We start from the raw sequence: 19,407 nt of genomic DNA, 5'->3' as shown, positions 1-19,407 counted from the left end.
AGAATTCCCGGAATTCCTCCCAGAGCTTCCTTGGTGCAGGTGCAGGTGCAGGGTGGGGAAGATCCCCTGGGCTGCCCCCTGGACAGGGAGATCACCTCGGAAGGTTATCGCTGGAGGACAACACTTTGGGTGGGTAAATGCTGGCCTGCTTCTTCCCTCGTTCAGCCACACCCACATTCCCAGGTGCTAGTGTCCACCCAGCCGCCCTCACAGTCCTGGAGGGGTCATTTAGGCCGTTGTGCTGTGTGACTAAAGCCGACCCTTCTGTGTTTCCTTCTAGCCTACAAGACTGTGTCGGGAGTCAATGGCCCGCTGGTGATCTTGGATCATGTCAAGGTAACGCTGCTGTCTGCCGTGGACTGACTGTTCACGTTAACAAGATGGCCCTCCGTCCTGTTCAGTGCACTTTAAATCCTTGTCCTGGCTTCTCAGCAGTCTTTGGTCTGAATGTCAATGCCATATGGGAGACAGGAGTTTTAGACCCGAAGTCAGACGACTGGATTTTAGGACGCGATCTGCTGGGGATTCTGTGTGTGGCCTTGAGTTCCTGCACATTTAGAAAGGAAGAAAAACCAATGCTCCTTTACAGGATTTATTACTAGAAAAACCCACGGTGGTATTCAGGAGTGGGTTTTCTAACCTGTGGGATATGGTACAGATAAATGGCATCTTAGGCATATATCAGAGAATGCCACGCTTAATGGTTCCTTCTTAGTGCTGGGCTTATCTTCTCCACTAAGCTCTAAGCTCTTGAATATCCTGTGTGTCTCTGAGGGCCTGCATTGTTATTGAGGTAATGAATGTACAGAGCAGATCATCTCAGCAGTACCTAAAACCTTAGAGCAGAGAGTCGTTTTCCTGCACTCAGTTGGGAGGCTCTGTAGTGCCATGTTGCTTTTTTTGGCCATCTCGACTATAAACCCTATTATTATCATCTTGGAAAGAGTAGCCTAGAATATAGGTGAGAATTGGGCACCCTGGGCTAAGCTTCCTGCCTCGGTTCTGTGATGGGATTATTTTCAGAGAAGCTAATTTGTATAGTATGCCTTTTAGAAGAGTCGTTCTTCATCGGGGAGAAGCACACAACTGCTAGTCTGTTGAGAGGTAGGGAAGTGTGTTTACCATGTGACCCCCGTGTAAACAAACCAAAATGAGAACTGTTTCATAGAGAAAGGGCAGAGTGCGTTGTCTCTTCGTCTGTGTCACCAAGATAATGTTTTGTGTGTGACAAAGTCCGTGTACAGATTAATCTGCATATTGAGCTTAGCGCATTGACTCCTGGCCACTGTCTCCCACTACTCTGCAGGTTGATGCAAAGTCTCACCGTATGGTACTCGGGTTGTACAAGACTTAGGTGCCCATTAAGATTCTGTCAGGGAAGAAAGCTTATACTTTTTTTTTTTTTTTAAAGATTTTATTTATTTATTTGAGAGAGTTAAAGAGAGACAAGAGGCAGAGAGGTCTTCCATCCGCTGGTTCACTCCCCAAATGGCTGCAGTGGCTGGAGCTGAGCCGATCTGAAGCCAGGGACCAGGAACTTCTGGGTCTCCCACGTGGGTGCAGGGGCCCAAGGATTTGGGCCATCTTCTACTGCTTTCCCCGGTGCAGTAGCAGAGAGCTGGATTGCAAGGGGAGCAGCCGGGACTCAAACTGGCGCCCACGTGGTTCCGGTGCCGCAGGCGGAGGCTTAGCCCACCGTGCCGCAGCGCTGCCCCAGGTGCCTGCACTTCTGTTTTTGAGGAAAATGGCAGCAAGCTTTATGTGTTTCTTTACCCTGTAGTCTTTTTTTCCTCCCCGTATTCTGTTAGAGAAAATTTGGGGTTCATATTTGAAAAAGAGTTTCCTACATTAGTGTATTGAAAAACAGCCCCCAGAATAAGTCAGGTTTAGTTGTGTTGAGCTCTTAGCTCCTCATAAAATGCGGTGAACAGCGAGGAGGACCCCGGCAAGGCAGCAGCGCTGCAGTGTGAGTGCGTGTCCCTGCTGAGTGCTGTGGAGGCGGAGGGAACCACCAGGGCCCTTGGGAGACTTGGGGGGAGGGCCGGTTCTGTGGCGCAGCTGGCTAAGCTGCTGCTTGGGACACCTATGTTGAGTCCTGGCCCCTCGGCTTCTCATCCCGTTTCCTGCGAATGTGTATCCTGTGTGCAGCAGATGGCCCAAGTCCTTGGGTTCCTGCCACTCGTGTGGGAGACGCAGATGGAGTTCCTGGTTCCTGTGGGCATAAGGGGTGGGAGCCAGCAGATGGAAGGTCTCTCTGTGTGTGTCACTCTGTCTTTCAAATAAATAATCTTTAAAGGAAAGCAACCAAAAAACAAAACACCTTCTCAAGGAACAATGTAAGAGAGAAAGAGCTGTTAACAGTTTCATTGAATGATACCTTGGATAAAGCTCTAGATAAGGAAAGACTGGTAAATACATTGTAAGTAGCTAGTTTAAAAAAAAAAAGTGAGTTTATACCTTGAAATTCAGAGGTAGTTTTTCTGTTGTTTTTGGTGTGTGTTTTTTTTTTTTTTTTTTTTTTTTTTTTTAAGATTTCTTTCTTTCTTTCTTTCTTTGAAAGCCAGAGTTAGAGAGAGAGAGATCTTCTATCCACTGGTCCACTCCCCAACTGGCCGCAACAGCTGGAGCTGCGCCAATCCAAAGCCAGGAGCCAGGAGCTTCTTCCGGGTCTCCCATGTGGGTGCAGGGGCCCAACGACGTGGGCCATCTTCCACTGCTTTCCCAGGCCATAGAAGAGAGCTGGATCGGAAGTGGAGCAGCCAGCACTCGAACCAGCGCCCATATGGGATGCCGGCACTGAAGGCGGCGGCTTTACCCGCTACGCCACACCTCTGGCCCCTATTTTGGTTTTTAACTGAAAGCACACACACATGACCAAGGAACAGATAATCCTGTACAAACTGTATCAGAACAGAAGGTGCAGATATTGCTGCCCGCTCATTTTTATGGAGTTCAAGAGTCTTCCTGTGAAACTGACCAAGGGTAGCATTAGCAATGAAAAACGGGGAACTAAGGGCCGGCGCTGTGGCAGGGTGGGCTAAGCCTCCACCTGCAGCACCAGCATCCCATATGAGCACCAGTTCGAGTCTTGGCTGCTCTTCTTCATCCAGCTCTCTGCCAGGGCCTGGGCAAGCAGTGAAAGATGGCCCTAGTGCTTGGGCCCCTGCACCTATGTGGGAGACCCGGAAGAAGCTTCTCTGCCTTCCTGGTTTGGATCAGCCAAGCTTTGACTGTTGTTACCACTTGGGGAGTGGTTGGAAGCCCCTTCCTCCCTCCCTCTCTCCCTCTCCCTCTCCCTCTCCCTCTCTCTCTCCCTCTCCCTCTCTCTCTCTCTCTCTCTCATTTTCCTCTTGAATAAATAAATCAATCTTTAAAAAAAAAAAAAGCTGTTCTCATTTATAAGCACAGACTCTAAAATCCATAATAAAATCATCCACATGTTAGACGTTAGCAAAAATGCCCAAGTAAAAAAATCACAAAATTATCACCAAGTAGTTTTCCCCAGTAATACAAAGATGATTTGTTACAACAAAACATATCAGTGTTAACTCAGCACATTTGTGGATTAAGCTAGAAAAGACTTGGGATCTTCTCAGTGAATACAGGAAGAAGAAAAAGTATCTGGTGAAATTACTTGTTTCAGTATAAAAAGAAAGCTTCTTTAGAAAACAAAGGATAGAGGGTCCAGCATTGTGGAGTGCCAGGTAAAGCCACCAGCTGCAACACTGGCATCCCATACGGGCGCCAGGCTAGCTGCGGCTGATGGTGTGGGGAAAAGCAGCAGAAGATGGCCCAAGTGTTTGGGCCTCTGCCACCCACATGGGATACCTGGAAGAAGCTCTTGGCTTCTGGCTTCAGCCTGGCCAGCCCTGGCTGTTGTAGCTGTCCCGGGAGTGAACCAGCAGATGGAAGACCTCTCTTTGTCTCCCTCTGTCTCCTTCCGTAACTCTACCTCCCAAATAAGTAAATGAATCTTTAAAGAAAAAGGAATAGTTGGGGCACCGATCCTGTCCCGGTTGCCCCTATTCCAGGCCAGCTCTCTGCTGTGGCCAGGGAGGGCAGTGGAGGATGGCCCAAGTGCTTGGGCCCTGCACCCCATGGGAGACCAGGAGAAGCACCTGGCTCCTGCCATCGGATCAGCGCGGTACGCCGGCCGCAGCGCGCCTACTGCGGCGGCCATTGGAGGGTGAACCAACGGCAAAAGGAAGACCTTTCTCTCTGTCTCTCTCTCTCACTGTCCACTCTGCCTGTCAAAAATTTAAAAAAAAAAAAAAAAAAGAAAAAGGAATAGAGCAAACTTTGAAACCCTGCACAGGTATCCACCAGAGCCTGCAGCACACAGCGTGCATGAAGGAGACTCCCTTAAGTCAGTGGAGGGGACACCCTGAATCCTCTCTCTGCTGCTGCTCCTAGTGCTTTGCTTCAGGGTTTGCGGGACCCTGCAGGGTGACCTCTGGTTTAATTCAGTGGTGACGCTGACTGTAGACCCCATAGGCTAGAGGCTCCATCTCCTCAGATGTCTGTGCCACTGTGGCTTGCTCCCCAGGGAAAGCGGTGGTGACTTTGGGAGCCTGTGGGAGGGTACTGGTGAACAGCCAGTGAGGAAGTCACGGAGTGAGGTCCTGAAGGCCTGAGCACAGGAGCTGCTGTCCCCTGGAGCCTGCTCTCGGCACGCGGCCGTGTTCTTGTACCCGCTCAGCAACTCCCCAGCTCCTCTGGTCGGGGTTTGTGTGGACATCTGTGGTGCCGAGTCAGCCTTTCCTCCCTCTCACTGGAGGTCAGAGGATGGGCTCAAGTGCCATGTCCTCACTCACCTGCTTGTTCCCCCGGCAACCAGCGCCCCTCCATCCCTAGGAGTGTCCTATGTGTGAAAAAGAATAAAAACGAGAAGGGGAAAAATAAAGTTAGATGCCAGAAGTCAATCTCAATGGATTAAGGGCCGAAACATGAAAAATGAACCACAGTGATTGAGAAAGTCAGCAGAGGACCATTTTATGATGGCAAGTGGGATGTTTCTTCAACAAGACACAAAAGGCATCAAAAAGGGACTGCCATTCATTTTATTACATAAATGTCTTTAAAACTTTAAAGACACCATAAAATTAAAACAGATGCAGGCTGAGAGCAGATATTTGCAAAAAGAATCACTAAAACTCCTATAAATGACTACAAAAGATTCTCTTGGTAAGTGAGGAAAGGGTGTTAATAAGCAGTTTATAGAAAGTGGGATCTGAATCGTCAGTGTCCACGTGCGTGGATATAACAAGCAGTATTAACAGAAGTCAAGAAAATGCGAATTAAAAAGGTGGCTTTTTGGCCGGCGCCGTGGCTCAACAGGCTAATCCTCCGCCTTGCGGCGCCGGCACACCGGGTTCTAGTCCCGGTCGGGGCACCGATCCTGTCCCGGTTGCCCCTCTTCCAGGCCAGCTCTCTGCTGTGGCCAGGGAGTGCAGTGGAGGATGGCCCAAGTGTTTGGGCTCTGCACCCCAGGGGAGACCAGGATAAGCACCTGGTTCCTGCCATCGGAACAGCGCGGTGCGCCGGCCGCAGCGCGCTACCGCGGCAGCCATTGGAGGGTGAACCAACGGCAAAAGGAAGACCTTTCTCTCTGTCTCTCTCTCTCACTGTCCACTCTGCCTGTCAAAAATAAAAAAAAAAAATAAAAAAAAAATAAATAAAATAAAATAAAAAAAAAAAAAGGTGGCTTTTTTTACTTTATCCAAATGGCAAAAATTAAAATTGCAGGGTGGGTGGGCAGTAGCCTCATTGTTTGGACACCTGTGTCCCATCATGGAGTGCTCAAATCCAGCTGAGCGTTCCAGGATGCGTTCTTAGCACCACACGGGAGACCTGGGTCACACTGCTGCTCCCGCTTCTGTCTGAAGCTCAGCTGCAGCCGTTGCGGGCCTTTTGCGTGTGAACCAGCAGATGGGAGCCCTGTGTGTCTGTCCTGTCCCTGACTCAAGGTGAGGAAGAAAGAGTTTTTGTAAAAAAAAAAAAAAGAGGGTGTAGATGGAGGGAAGGGAACCTTTAGGTACTGCTGGTGGGGCTGTAAGCTAATGCAGTTCTTTGCAGAGTAATTTGGCAAGACAGGACACAGCCTGGGCACAGACTAGCGTGCTCACTGCACCATTTCTGATAGCCTAAGTTCAGGGCTGTGTCTGCTCTAATGTTGATCCTGGGGTGCCGAGTTACTCACATTGAACGTCTCTAAAATCCTGGGGATCTCCACAAAGTTCATAGAAAATGCGTATTCCCCCCCAAAGGCACGTATTTCAGAATTTTCATACCAAAATACTTACCTTCTGAATTCCATTTTCCTTGAGGTTTTTACTGTTGAATTCCATCTTCCGTGAGGTTTTTGAAACCCCTCCTATTTACATGACAGTTTGTTATGCCAAGCACCCACGGTAAAATAGAAGAAAAAGAAGTTGCAGAGCGATACCTTTGCCAGGCTGCTGTATATGTAAATGAAGCCCTAGACTTTCGGAGACATGTGTTTTAGAAGAGTAAAACTAGGTTAGAAGACTGCGCATCTGGCCAGGGAAGGTAGACTGAAGGGATGACCCGAGCGTGATTTTGTTATGGTAATCATTATTTAGTGGCGTGTGGTCCTTCACCTGCCCCTCCCACAGTGCACAGACACGCAGCCCAGACAGCAAACGTGGGAACAGGGCTACCTGCAAGTTCTTTCTTTAGTCACAAGCCTTTAAAACACACAGAGGGCAGTCAGTCCGTTTTGACTTTCCCGTTGTTGTGGGCTTGAGACCTCCTGCTGTTTGCTGGTGTCAGCCTTCAGAACTGCACACTCCACGCACTGGGGATCGGAAGTGTTTCCGCAGAAAATTGGGCAGACTTGTCTCTTGTCTCATCCCTAGACAGTGCAGTGTAACAGCTGTTTGCATGGAATTATCTAGAGATGGTTATGAGCACAGGGGAGGATTGTGTAGGTTGCACACAGATGCTGCGTCGTCGTGTGTTGTGTGCAGAGGGTGCTGGGGCCGGTCCTCTGTGGTGCTTGGGGAGGACTGTGTCTGTGTCAGGGAGCTGAGAGGACAGTGTGAGCTCTGAGCGTGTGCCTGTGTGTGTGGAGGGCACGAGGGCTGCACGGACACGCTCTCTGTGGTAGGGATAGCGCCGTCTGGTGATCTGCAGCGCTTTCACGGTGTTGGTTATTGGTTGCTCTTTTGTTCCTGTGTAGTTTCCCAAGTATGCCGAGATTGTCCACCTGACGCTGCCAGACGGCACGAAGAGAAGCGGACAAGTCCTGGAAGTGAGCGGCTCCAAAGCAGTGGTCCAGGTACGCGCCGCTATGAAGCCGGCCCAGCTGGGCTGTTGCCTTCTCACAGGTACGGGTGGGGGGAGTGCTGCTCAGACAGTGACTGCCGGCTCAGGCGCCGGAATCCTGGCAAGGATTTCTCACCCGCCATTGCTGACCTAGATCCATTCCAGTCACTGCACTGGGAAAATGACTTCAAAAAAAATAACAACACCGGATAGTATGGAACAGCGCCGTAGGTGAAAAGCAGAACTCACGGATTATACGATGGAACCAGAACCATGCTGAAGCTTGTCCTTCAGTGGTCTCGCAGCTCCTGGTTCTAATGTTACCTGGTGATGGGAATCCTGTAACACGTGCCCCTAAGATAGTCTAGAGCAGGGGTGGGCAGAATGGACGAGGCCTGACTGCTCCTCCCCACCCCCCGCCCCTTCCTTCTATGGCCCTAGAATAAAAATGGAAAAGGCATCCGTAGCTTGCCTGAAGCATTCAGCCTGCAGGCGTGATGCTTGGTCTCAGGGTTAGCGGTTTAGTTCATTGCCACAAACGTTTGTTCATTATATTAAAAGTAGTACACGTTTGCGCATGGTACTTTTTTTTACATCATTCTATTTTTTTATGATTTTTTTTTTTAATTTGAAAGAGTTACCGAGAGAGGTAGAGACAATGAGAGAGAGAAAGAGGTCTTCCATCTGCTGGTTCACTTCCCAAATGGCCACAAGGTCCAGAGCTGAGCCCATCTGGAGCCAGGAGCTTCTTCTGGATCTCCCATGTGGGTGCAGAGGCCCAAGCACTTGGGCCATCTTCTACTGCTTTCCCAGGCACATTAGCAGGGAGCAGGATTAGAAGTGGAGCAGCCAGGACTCAAACTGGCGCCCATATGGGATGCGGGTGCTGCAGGCTGGGGCTTTAACCCACAGTTCCGCCCCTATATATCGTTCTTTACAGAGGCTGCTTAATAGACAAATAACACCTGACTTTCATTTACCCCCCTGCCCACTCCCCTCTCTCCCTAGGTCTTCGAAGGGACCTCAGGGATCGATGCCAAGAAGACGTCCTGTGAGTTCACCGGGGATATCCTGCGGACGCCTGTGTCTGAGGATATGCTTGGTAAGAGCGGGGAGCTGTTCGTTTTCAGACGCGTACGTCCACAAAGTCGGGAAAAGGGATGAGCGCTGGGAAGTCCAAGTACCTGTGCCATCTTGTGTTGTCTCACAGGTCGCGTGTTCAACGGCTCGGGCAAGCCCATCGACAGAGGCCCTGTGGTCCTGGCTGAGGACTTCCTGGACATCATGGGTAGGGCAGTGAGTGGCTTTCTGTGTTTGGGGGAGTGGCCGTGGTCTGTCTATACCTTTGCTGGCTAGAGAGTGACGTTTGTGGTATCATTTTAAGTAGGTACCCGATGCTCGCCGTAGGTAACACATGAGATTATTATATTACTCAATGCAGTAATGTTTCCTGTAAATTATCTTAAAATATTATGTAACGTCGTAAGATACCGTAGCGTGTCACCAGGGTAGATCTGAGTGTGGTGAAGCGTAACTCTGGAGTTGGAGCCGCTGTCTTGTTTGCTGTACTTCTGTTGTACTGAGTAACTGCACTTCTGCCACGACATGTTTTGTGAGTCTAGGGAAGACTAAAGAGAAAAAAATACGTCCACTTTCCGTTTTCAAAAATAACCAGTATCTTTAAGAGCAGAAAGAGACGTTTTATACAGATCTGGGCTTCTGCTGCTTTTCTTTCCGTTTAAATTTGATTTGATCCGCTTCCCCTCATGAGTGACGTGTGCACATCAAACTTCCCCTGCAGGTCAGCCCATCAATCCCCAGTGTCGGATCTACCCAGAGGAGATGATTCAGACCGGCATTTCCGCCATCGACGGCATGAACAGCATCGCCAGGGGCCAGAAGATCCCCATCTTCTCGGCCGCTGGCCTGCCACACAATGAGGTGAGCGCAGGGCTCTGCGGGGCCTCACGTCTGGCAGGGCACACGCCCCGTGTGCAGCGTGGGACTGAGAACCCACGAGGGTGTTCAGATACCCTGCGTGACTGCGTGATCCAGTTACACCGCCTCTTTGTTCACGGCTGTCTGCTCGCTTCTCAGAGCACGTAATGGTGGTGCCGGGGAGGTTTGCGTAAAACCTCAGAGAACAGCCGCAGACGGGTTGTTGTGGAAGTGGGACGTGGGATTTCAGCGTGCTGCTTTTCCTGTGCCCCGTCAGATTGCAGCCCAGATCTGCCGCCAGGCTGGTTTGGTAAAGAAATCCAAAGATGTCGTGGACTACAGTGAAGAAAACTTTGCAATTGTCTTTGCTGCTATGGGTGTAAGTATGTATAAGTTTGGTGTTTTTGTTGTTGTGTTGTTGTTGTTGTTTTTCAGCTCTAGTATGACATAGACATTGTGTTGTAGAGCAGTGTGGTAAATGACACACACACAATTGCATTTATCTCTGGGTGGAGGAGTTGCAGCCTGCACTTGGGCTCAGGATTACAGCTTAGCCCTTGAGTGAAACTCGAGAGCAATCGCCTTGTGCTTCTGGGAGAACGTGGTGAGCGCTGAAGAAGGAAGCCCACACCCGCAGGCTGGCCTCCATCAGACATAAAGGTTGAGAATTTTCCTTCTCCCAGCACTGACGAAGTCATTGCTGTTTAGGTAAACATGGAGACTGCCCGGTTCTTCAAATCTGACTTTGAAGAAAATGGCTCAATGGACAATGTCTGCCTGTTTTTGAACTTGGCGAATGACCCAACGTAAGTAAACAGAGCTGCTGCTTTTGTTCGCCCACGCTCGGGGTCAGGATGGAGCCTGAGAGTAGGGAAGGCATGCAGGCCTGGGGGAGGCAGTGTGTGTTTAAATTCCAGCTTCTCACTGGGGACCTGGCTGTGAGCAAGTTGCTCAGGCTCTTAGGCTTGTAAAATGTAACAGGTAGAACCCTCGGCTCACAGGTTAAATGAGATCACACATATAAATGACCTTGCATACAGTCGATGCTCAATAAAATGACTTGTTCCCTCTTACCTGAGAAACCTGGCTTGTGTTTTCTTCCCTTCGTCCTGCGCTCACTCCCAAGCTGTGTCGGCTTGGAGAAAGTACAGCTCTGAGAAATGTGTAGGACGCAGCCGTCCCTCGTTGTCCGTGGCCATGGAGGCCAGGGCCCCCGAGGGTGGGGTGTGTGTGGAGCTGAGGCACGTTCTCGTCGGCTGTCAGTAGCTCTGGGTGACACCACGTGAGCGCTGTGTACGCAGTTACGTTGTCTTGTTCAGGAAGCGGGGACAAGAAACGGCGCAGAGGCAGTAGTTTTATTCCTGATGTGTTTCAGTCCATGGTTGGTTGGATCTGTGGACGCAGAACTTAGGGCTGTGCAGAGCCAGCTGGAATCAGTTTAACTTGGCAGCGCTGGGTAACTCGCACTCCGTAAGCACACGGCTGTGCCCGGGGACATCGCCCCCATGTATGTCACACCTGTCACAGACGCCAGGGTCGTTTTGTTGCTTGCCATGAGGTGTGAGCGACCCGGGCCTTGGTGTTCCCTTGCAGCATCGAGCGAATCATCACGCCTCGCCTGGCTCTGACCACGGCGGAGTTCCTGGCCTACCAGTGTGAGAAGCACGTGCTGGTCATCCTGACAGACATGAGCTCCTACGCGGAAGCGCTCCGGGAGGTACCGTCTGCGCACTTTCCCAGCTAAGCAGGGCAGGTGCATTTGCACGGCCCGTTATTCCTTGGGGAGATGGGGGGTGTTTAACCATTTATTTCAGCTCTTTGCTCCTGCATTAGTAGAATGCCTTAATTAGTCAGAAAGGAAAGTACAACTTCTTTTCTGTCAGCTTGACAGAAATGATGAGAGCTGGGTTTAAATGACCACCCTATTACACTGTCACCTCGTCTCACTTGTTGTGTGGGGTCTGGTATTGTGGTACAGTGGATTAAGCTACTGCAGGGAATGCCAGCATCCCATATCGGGGCTGTCTGCTCCAGTTCCAGTGCAGCTTCCTGCTGAGGTGCCTGGGAAAGCAGCAGAAGGTGGCCCAGGCGCTCCGGCTCCTGTCACCCATGTGGGAGACCCAGATGGAGTTCCTGGCTCCTGGCTCTGTCCTGGCCCAGTCCTGGCTGTTTTGGCCATTTGGGGAGTGAACCACTGGATGGAAGATTCTCTCTCTCTTTTTTCCTTCCCTCCCTCCCTCTTCCTCTCCCTGTGTGTGTGTGTGTGTGTGTCATTCTGCCTTTCAAATAATCTTTAAAGAAACAAGAACTGCCTGTGAAGGGAGTGAATGATGCCGGGGTGTTTGTTTAGTTGCTCTCCCAGGCGTCTGTCTAGCTGGTGACTCCATTTGTAGCCCTTTTCGGAATTCCAGCTTCAGTGACGTTGATATTTAAGTACATAGCAGCCGTATTCTTGAAGCACTTTTTTCACGGTTTTCTTTGTAAGACTCAGTGCTAATTTAGAGACCCTGTTAAGATTCCAGCAGTTACCCAGAAGTTTTGGGGGGTGTTTATTTTAATACAGATTACAGAAACTTTGAGTAAGTTTTAAGGCCGTAAGAAGGAAAGAGAGACTTCTGGAGACTGTGCTCCATAGAGACCCAGCTTTTTACCATTGCCTACGGCCCGTCAGCACATCTCTCGGCCACAGTGCCCCGGGCTGAAAACCCACACTGAGTGTGTCCTGCTCTGTGCCCAGCCAGAGCACTTCCGACACCAGATGTGTGGGGTTTTCCCACACACGCCCAGCACTCCTGTGATGCCCTGTAGTCCAGTCCCCAAGACGGACCCTTGTCAGCCACAGTCATCGAGTTGGAGTTTGCTCAGGAAAGCGACAAGGGAGGGTGTAAGCCCGGAAGCCGTGGCCGCAGTGGCTGCATCGCGAGCTCCAGTTGGTTCCTGGTTTTATACTTCGCACAGTGTTGGTGTGTGCATTGAGTCAGTTTTAGACAAGACACGTTGGTGTCTTGGTCACTGATCGCCTGAGGTCTCAGAGGAAGTGCCTGGTACAAGTGCCCATCTGGGTCACTCACGAGGCGAACACGCCACACTCCCGTGCTCTGATGTCATCTTTTCTAGGGAGAGGCAGTAGTGGGCTTGTTCATCCTTTGGACAGGATTAGGTTGTGAATCCTTGTGAATCTTTTTTCTGCACTGGCCCTCAGTCATAGAGCTTACAAAGGTGCAGCAGGTGTCTCGCGGGCCGTAGGTCATGGTTAAGAGTCTGGGGAGACGGCAGGCTAAACCTGGACCTGACTGGAGGGCAGCGTCCCAGCACAGAGGGACGCCAAGGCTGACGCGGGCTCTGCGGTCTCCAGGCCACTCCTGGGCCCACAGCCCCGTTCTAGCATCCCTTAGCCACCACCTCGGCTCCATTCAGAACTCAGGGAAATACTTACCTCTGCTGTTTATTGTGGAGACTGTTACAGAGGATACAGGTGAGGAGCCATGTGGGGAAAGAGCCACAAAGCTTCCGCGCCCGCTCTGGGTGTGCCTTGTGCCCAGCCACCCACTCTCCGTCCTTTGAGGTCTCCCTGGAGCCTGCACTGCATAAGAACAGTCGAAGCATGGAATGTGTAGAAGCGTGATGGGACAGAGAGGAGGTGACAGGGAGGGGAGACCCAGCGTGGCCTGTGTGTCAGCCTCTCCTTGGTCCCTGTGCAGCTTTCCTTCCTCCGGGTTGTGGGGCAGGACCCCTTGAGATGAGAGCATCTTGGGAGCTGCTACTGGACAAGACCAAAAGGTGGGAAGGACTAGAGTTTGTGGGGCCTGCTTTGGGGAAGAGAAATTGTAGTATAATAGATAGCGTGACCTGTCTTGGGGAGAGGGTTTTGAGCCAGGAACCGTGGATGAAAATCAGTGTGTGTGTGTGTGTGTGTGTGTGTGTGTGAGAGAGAGAGAGAGAGAGCGAGAGAGAGAGAGAGAGATACTGATTGATTGATTGATTGATTGATTCTGGTAAAGGGTTAGATTCTTTTACCCTCCATAACAGACCGTTAGCTTTGTAAAGTGCAGTAAGAAGTTCTTTAAACATAGAGAACTTAAAGACCCAGACTTTCCGTTGTGATGCTGAAATTCGGCGGATGTAAAATTATTCTGCCACATCACCATGACGGTTTCTAGAAGCATATGTGCCGCTGTCTCGCCATCTATCGGTCACAGGTGCTCTGCAGCCTGCGCGCCCAGTCTCGTGGCAGTGCCGAAGTGGCCCGTGGCACTGTTCTTGACAGCGCCGTAGGGTTCTTGGTGGCCGTGGTCTGCTGTGTACACCTGCGTTTTACCAGGCGCGAGTCTCCGAGGGAAAGCCCGCTGTTCTCGCCGTGGAGTGGCACGGACTGCTGGCTTTGGAGGACCCCAGCGTGGCCTTGCTCCTAGGGTAGTTGTGAGGGCTCAGTTAAGACATGTGTGAAGGGCAACAGAGATTCCTGGTGGCCACTTCCTTCTCTCATCACCTTGTCGGGATGAGTTCATCCAGCTGGAGCTCAGCCCACTGCACGAGACAGATCAGAGAGCCAAGCATCTTCTCTCGGTTTCAAAATTAACTTCCTGTGATTCACACAGTTGCAGGCAGGTTTTCACCCACAGACAGCACTGGACGCGAACAGGACGGGGTCCCCGACTTTGTCCCCGGGCGTCCTGATGGAGCTTGCCTTTGCGTGTCCGTGACGTGTGACGCTCCTGTCCTCGACTCCCCCTCAGGTGTCTGCAGCCAGGGAGGAGGTTCCCGGGCGGCGCGGCTTCCCGGGTTACATGTACACAGATCTCGCCACCATCTACGAGCGCGCAGGCCGAGTGGAGGGCAGGAACGGCTCCATCACCCAGATCCCCATCCTCACCATGCCTAACGACGGTGAGTGCCCCATGTTCGTTCGGGCCCACGGCCGAGTCGCTGTCAGGACCTGGGTTCACAGAGACCGCGCCTGCCCTTGAACTTGTCCTCCAGGAGGTTGTGGTTTTGCCTGAATACCCGTTCTTCATTTGCAAACTATCCCCAGTTCCATGCCTTGGGTGTGCAGCTCTTTGTAAATTGCAGTGGTAGTTTTCATTCTTTAGGTGTTATTGAGTGCCTGCTATTGGCAGGACACTATCTGTGGTCCCTACACGAGGAGACCACAACTCTAGGGACAGGGTGTTTAAGCAGGGCTTCCTCTACAGTGTCCGAAGGTGCTGGGTGCAGCTCCTGGGGGAGACTGGGCCCAGTTCCTCTCATGTTGACGACTTCGGTTCTCACCTCAGTTTCTAAAAAGCACTATTAGGGGGCCGGCGCCGTGGCTCACTTGGTTAATCCTCTGCCTGCGGCGCTGGCATCCCATATGTGTGCCGGTTCTAGTCTCGGTTGCTCCTCTTCCAGTCCAGCTCTCTGCTGTGGCCCGGGAAGGCAGTGGAGGATGGCCCAGGTGCTTGGGCCCTGCACCCACATGGGAGACCAGGAGAAGCACCTGGCTCCTGGCTTTGGATCGGCACAGCGTGGCGGCCATTTGGGGAGTGAACGAACGGAAGGAAGACCTTTCTCTCTGTCTTTCTCTCTCTCTCTTTTTTTTTTTTTTTTTTTTGATAGAGTGGACTGTGAGAGAGAGAGAGAGAAAGATCCTCCTTTTCCGTTGGGTTAGCCCCCAATGGCCACTGCGGCTGGCGCACTGCAGCCAGCGCACCGCACTAATCCGAAGCCAGGAGCCAGGTGCTCTCCTGGTCTCCCATGGGGTGCAGGGCCCAAGAACTTGGGCCATCCTCCACTGCACTCCTGGGCCACAGCAGAGTGCTGGACTGGAAGAGGGGCAACCGGGACAGAACCGGCGTCCCAACCGGGACTAGAACCCAGAGTGCCGGCGCCGCAGGCCTATTGAGCCCCAGTGCCGGCCTGTGTCTCCCTCACTGTCTATAACTCTACCTGTCAAATAAAAATAAATAAATACATAAAAATAAAAAGCACTATTAGAAGATCTTTCCAGAACCAGCAGTAGTGCCCTGGCCTGGAGCACTGTTCTGAGTGCTTCGTTAGTGTTCGCTCACTGGGGCCTCGTGGCGACTTGAGGCGTGGGGGGCAGGGTGGAGACGTGCTCGGGTTCAGAAGTGATGGATGTAGAAACACAGGCAGCCTGGGTTCATAATTCACACTCTGCACCAGGCTGCCTCTGACAAGGAAGTAGCTACAGAATGATGATTCCATGCGGTTAGACCGACACTGTGGAAGTGTCGTGCTGCCCGCGCGGTGTGGCGCCCCCGTCCCCGTCCATGCATGCTGTGTGCTGCGTGCTGCAGGCCCACCCGGAGTGGCTGAGAAGCCGAGAGTGTTCTCTCAGGAGGCGCCAGCTTGGCACTCTGTAAGGGCACCCATGTCGGCAGTAGAAGTCTGCTTGCACGTTGAGGGGACAGTTCCAGGTAGCGAGAGCAGAACCAAGGCTGGAATTCCGTCTCCAGCTTCGTTAGGCAGCCTCCCCCCAGGGCAGCACAGACGCACAGGCTCTCCGGCATCCCAGGCAAGTGCCCGTACGGTCCCCTCGTCGGTGGTGCTGTTGGTGAGACAGGTGGGCGTCCTGCGGGTTTGGGCATAGGCGACGGGGCGCTTCAGACCTCATAACTACAAGTGCGTGTCTTCCTCCGGCAGATATCACCCACCCCATCCCTGACCTGACTGGCTACATCACGGAGGGGCAGATTTACGTGGACAGGCAGCTGCACAACAGACAGGTATTGGCCCCGGCGCCGCACCATGGCACTGCCCTGTGGCATGATGGGAGTGACCCTCGTGAGTTACTGCCTTGGGCAGCCTCGGCCTGACTGGTCTCAAACACGGCTGTGGGTGGTCATTTCTGTGCACCAGGCTTCGACGCGGGCAGAGTGCCCGACTGCGGAAGGCCCACTTCCTCCTTGCGTCTTCAAATAGAGCCTGTGTCTCTGCTGTGTGGGGGACGCTCCTGTCGTGGCCCTACCTGCCCGTCTTGTCATCAGTAGGGACACATTTTGGGCAGTCCCGTTCCACGTGCTGGCTTCTGATGTCGGCTCTTAGCTGGAGTGACTGAGTCAGGGCGGAAGACTACTTGGACGTGAGCACCAGGCAGACGTTGGTAGTTTCCCAAAGCAGCCGTGCACCGTGTTGTGGGTGTCACACTCTCAGATTCGGTGCTCAGAGCAAATACGATGCTGTCAGTGTTTTACTGCCTCTCCTTCCTGGGAAGACACTGAACTTACCTAGGGACAGCAAACGCTGCCAGTGTTGAGAGACTGACGGCTGATAGCGAGTTTCAGGTGCTTTTTTCACTACCGGTGAGGCTTGACGTGTGTACTTTGGTGGAGTATTAACTCCATCCTGTTCTACCCAAGATCTACCCGCCTATCAACGTGCTGCCCTCGCTGTCGCGGTTGATGAAGTCGGCCATTGGCGAAGGAATGACCAGGAAGGATCATGCCGACGTCTCCAACCAGCTGGTACGTGCGCTCCGCAGGGCGCTGCTCCATTCCGCCCCTTGCTCTCGTCTTCTCCCTTAGCGCTTTCTTCTCCCACCCGAGAAGACTCAGTGTGGAATGGATGTGGGCTGTATAATCACTCTTCAGGGCCACGGCAACCTATTCTCGCATCAGGATAGATGCGAATGAGATAAAAACTCCATGTTTGAGGCCTGAGTCTAATGCTATGGAGTTTTGGCGTTGAAAACACAGTAGTCATTGTTTATTAATGCTCTGTTAGTAACTTCAGTAATAACCGTAGAATAGTCCCGAAAGGACCCTAGGACCCGTTTCTTGCTGAACATATGAAGCGATGGGCAGAAAAGTACAGGGCACGGTTGTGTGCACTCCATGACACGCCTGACGGCCAGTCAGGTGATGGTCTTCACCGGACGTCAAGTGAGGGCAGATCCTTTGACCTGAAAGTCGAATGGTGAACCTGCTGTGGTCACAGCTACTTCCCGGGAGATCTTCGAGATGAGTTGGTCCGTGGCTTAGCCGTGAACGCTAGGTCCAAGCGCTCTACTCATCGTAAGCTGATGAGGAAGTGGGTGTTTCGCCGAGTGTTCAGTAGTGTGAGTCGCATGTCTGAGTGACAGTGTTGCACAGTACTGTGCTCCCGCGAGCTTGCCGCGGACCTGTGTGTGTGTGTGTGTGTGTGTAGGGTGGGGTCCTCACGTCCGCCTCTCTCCCCTGTAGTACGCGTGCTACGCCATCGGCAAGGACGTCCAGGCCATGAAGGCCGTGGTCGGGGAGGAAGCCCTCACCTCGGATGACCTCCTGTACCTGGAGTTCCTGCAGAAGTTTGAGAAGAACTTCATCGCTCAGGGTGAGGTGACCCCCGTTTTCCTGCAGACATCGTAAACACCCCTAAGTATTTGCGAAGACCTCTTGCCCCTCTGACAGAACTGGCCTTGCTCTGCAGAGTTTTCCTCCGATGAGAGGGCTTTCAGCTGCCTGCCGTGTCCGCCCGAGCCGGCCGGCCCCTTCCCCACTGCCTGTGGAGCACCTTGGGACAGTCTTGACTTGATTATCCGTGCACTTAGCTACTCCCTTATCTTGTTCTGCATCACACTCTTATTAAAACACACACACACGTATATTTATTTATTGAAAGGTAGAGCGTCAGAGAGGGTGCACTCCCCAGATGGCTGCAATATCCGGTACAGGATAAGCCAAAGCCAGGAGCCCAGGCACTGCATCTGGGACTCTCACATGGGTGCAAGGACCCAAAGGCTTGGGCCATCTTCCACCGCTTTCCCAGGCGCATCAGCAGGGAGCTGGGTCAGAAGAGGAGCAGCCAGGATTCATACTGGTGCCCGTGTGGGATGCCCATGCTGCAGGCCATGGCTTTGCCCACAATGCCACAGCAGTGGTCCTGCTCCATCATTATTAACGTTGCAAAGAACTTGGTGTGTCAGTAAGTGTGGTCTCCAAGTTGCCACAAATGATCCTTCCTTGCTGTCTCTCTCTCTCAGGCTCTCCTCACGCATCTGAAGCTTTCTTGGGGAGACCTCTTCTGTTAATGCCACCACCCCCTGAGGCTCACCCAGCTCGGTTCCCGCCCAGCCGTGCCCTTCCAGGTTCTGTCTGCCTGGGCCCGGTCGTTGTCCTGGTGAACGCAGGCTCAGCAACTGGGCGTGGTGCTTAGCCGTCAGGCTCTCTAGTCATAACGTTTTGCTTATTTGCGTTATTCTTTAAAATACCTCGCCCTGGGGACCAGTGTTGTGGCGCTGTGGGTTCATAAGCTCCTGCCTGCAACACCTGTGTCCCTTGTCAGAGCACTAATTCAAGTTGCAGCTCCCTACTAATGGCCTGGGAAAGCAGTGGAAGATGGCCCAAGTGCTTGGACCCCTGTCACCCACATGGGAGACCCAGGTGGAGCTCCAGGCTGCTGGCTTCAGCCTGGCCCAGCCCTGGCCATTGTGGCCATCTCGGGAGTGAACCTGCAACAGATGAAAGATCCCCCCACACACACACACTTCAAGTAAATAAGTCCTTTTTGGAAAATGCCTTATGCAATTCTGCTTTTATTCCCTTAAGCCATTACTTCCCGAACTTGAACGTGCCTTTGAACCACCTGCAGATCGTGCTAAAATGTGGGTTCTGCTTGGTGGACCTGCGTGGGCCCCAGGCTGTGCATTTCCGGGAGTTCCCGGTGATGGTAACGGTGCTGGTCTGAAGGCCCTGGCCCAGTCTCTTGTCCCTCAGTGCCAGCTCTCACCGCTCTCCCTGGCTCAGCCCCTATCCCCGTACCTTTACAAGGTAGGTGTGTTACTGGTTTGGTTGGTGTCCCTCTGCCGAAAGCCCTGCACAAGGATACCCTAGGGCTGCTGCAGGTTCACTCCCAGGCCAAGAACCACAGTAAGACGAGCCACACGAATGTTCATTTCCCAGTGGACATAGAAGCTGCGTCTACAGTAGAGCCCGTCCCTGTCGTGTGTGCCGTAGGAGTCTGTCCGGAAAACCAGGAGCCTTAACTTAACATCTACACATTGCTAAAAGGTGCTAACGGTTGTCTGGGCTGCGGGAAGAGTGATCCGCAGTCCTACCCGGTGCAGGGTCGCCACAGGCTGTCTGGTCTGTGAAATGCAGAGCCCCAGACCCGAGCCCCGTCTGACGGTTTTCTGTACGTGATGCCGGCACGGCTTCGCGGCGGTCCTGCTCAGCTCCCCCTCCCGCCAGTGCTGCTGCTCTGTCT

At 52.4% G+C, this 19,407-nt stretch overlaps 1 protein-coding gene across 1 annotated transcript in view; it reads left to right on the top strand.

The window, feature by feature from the left end:
- The window catches only part of ATP6V1B2 (ATPase H+ transporting V1 subunit B2), a 28,860-nt gene that overhangs the window by 7,704 nt on the left and 1,749 nt on the right, over positions 1–19,407 (top strand). Inside the window, exons 2-13 of the mRNA XM_062199422.1 lie at positions 281–336; positions 7,202–7,300; positions 8,296–8,389; positions 8,498–8,575; positions 9,089–9,228; positions 9,503–9,604; positions 9,934–10,031; positions 10,819–10,942; positions 13,962–14,112; positions 15,868–15,950; positions 16,584–16,688; positions 17,406–17,535. Coding sequence (XP_062055406.1) covers positions 281–336; positions 7,202–7,300; positions 8,296–8,389; positions 8,498–8,575; positions 9,089–9,228; positions 9,503–9,604; positions 9,934–10,031; positions 10,819–10,942; positions 13,962–14,112; positions 15,868–15,950; positions 16,584–16,688; positions 17,406–17,535 — 1,260 coding nt within the window. The remainder of the gene's footprint in view (positions 1–280; positions 337–7,201; positions 7,301–8,295; positions 8,390–8,497; positions 8,576–9,088; positions 9,229–9,502; positions 9,605–9,933; positions 10,032–10,818; positions 10,943–13,961; positions 14,113–15,867; positions 15,951–16,583; positions 16,689–17,405; positions 17,536–19,407) is intronic.

The sequence above is a fragment of the Lepus europaeus genome, chromosome 8 (genome assembly GCF_033115175.1).
Source record: "Lepus europaeus isolate LE1 chromosome 8, mLepTim1.pri, whole genome shotgun sequence".
NCBI classification, from domain to species: domain Eukaryota; kingdom Metazoa; phylum Chordata; class Mammalia; order Lagomorpha; family Leporidae; genus Lepus; species Lepus europaeus.
This window is presented reverse-complemented; position numbering and strand designations above follow the sequence as displayed.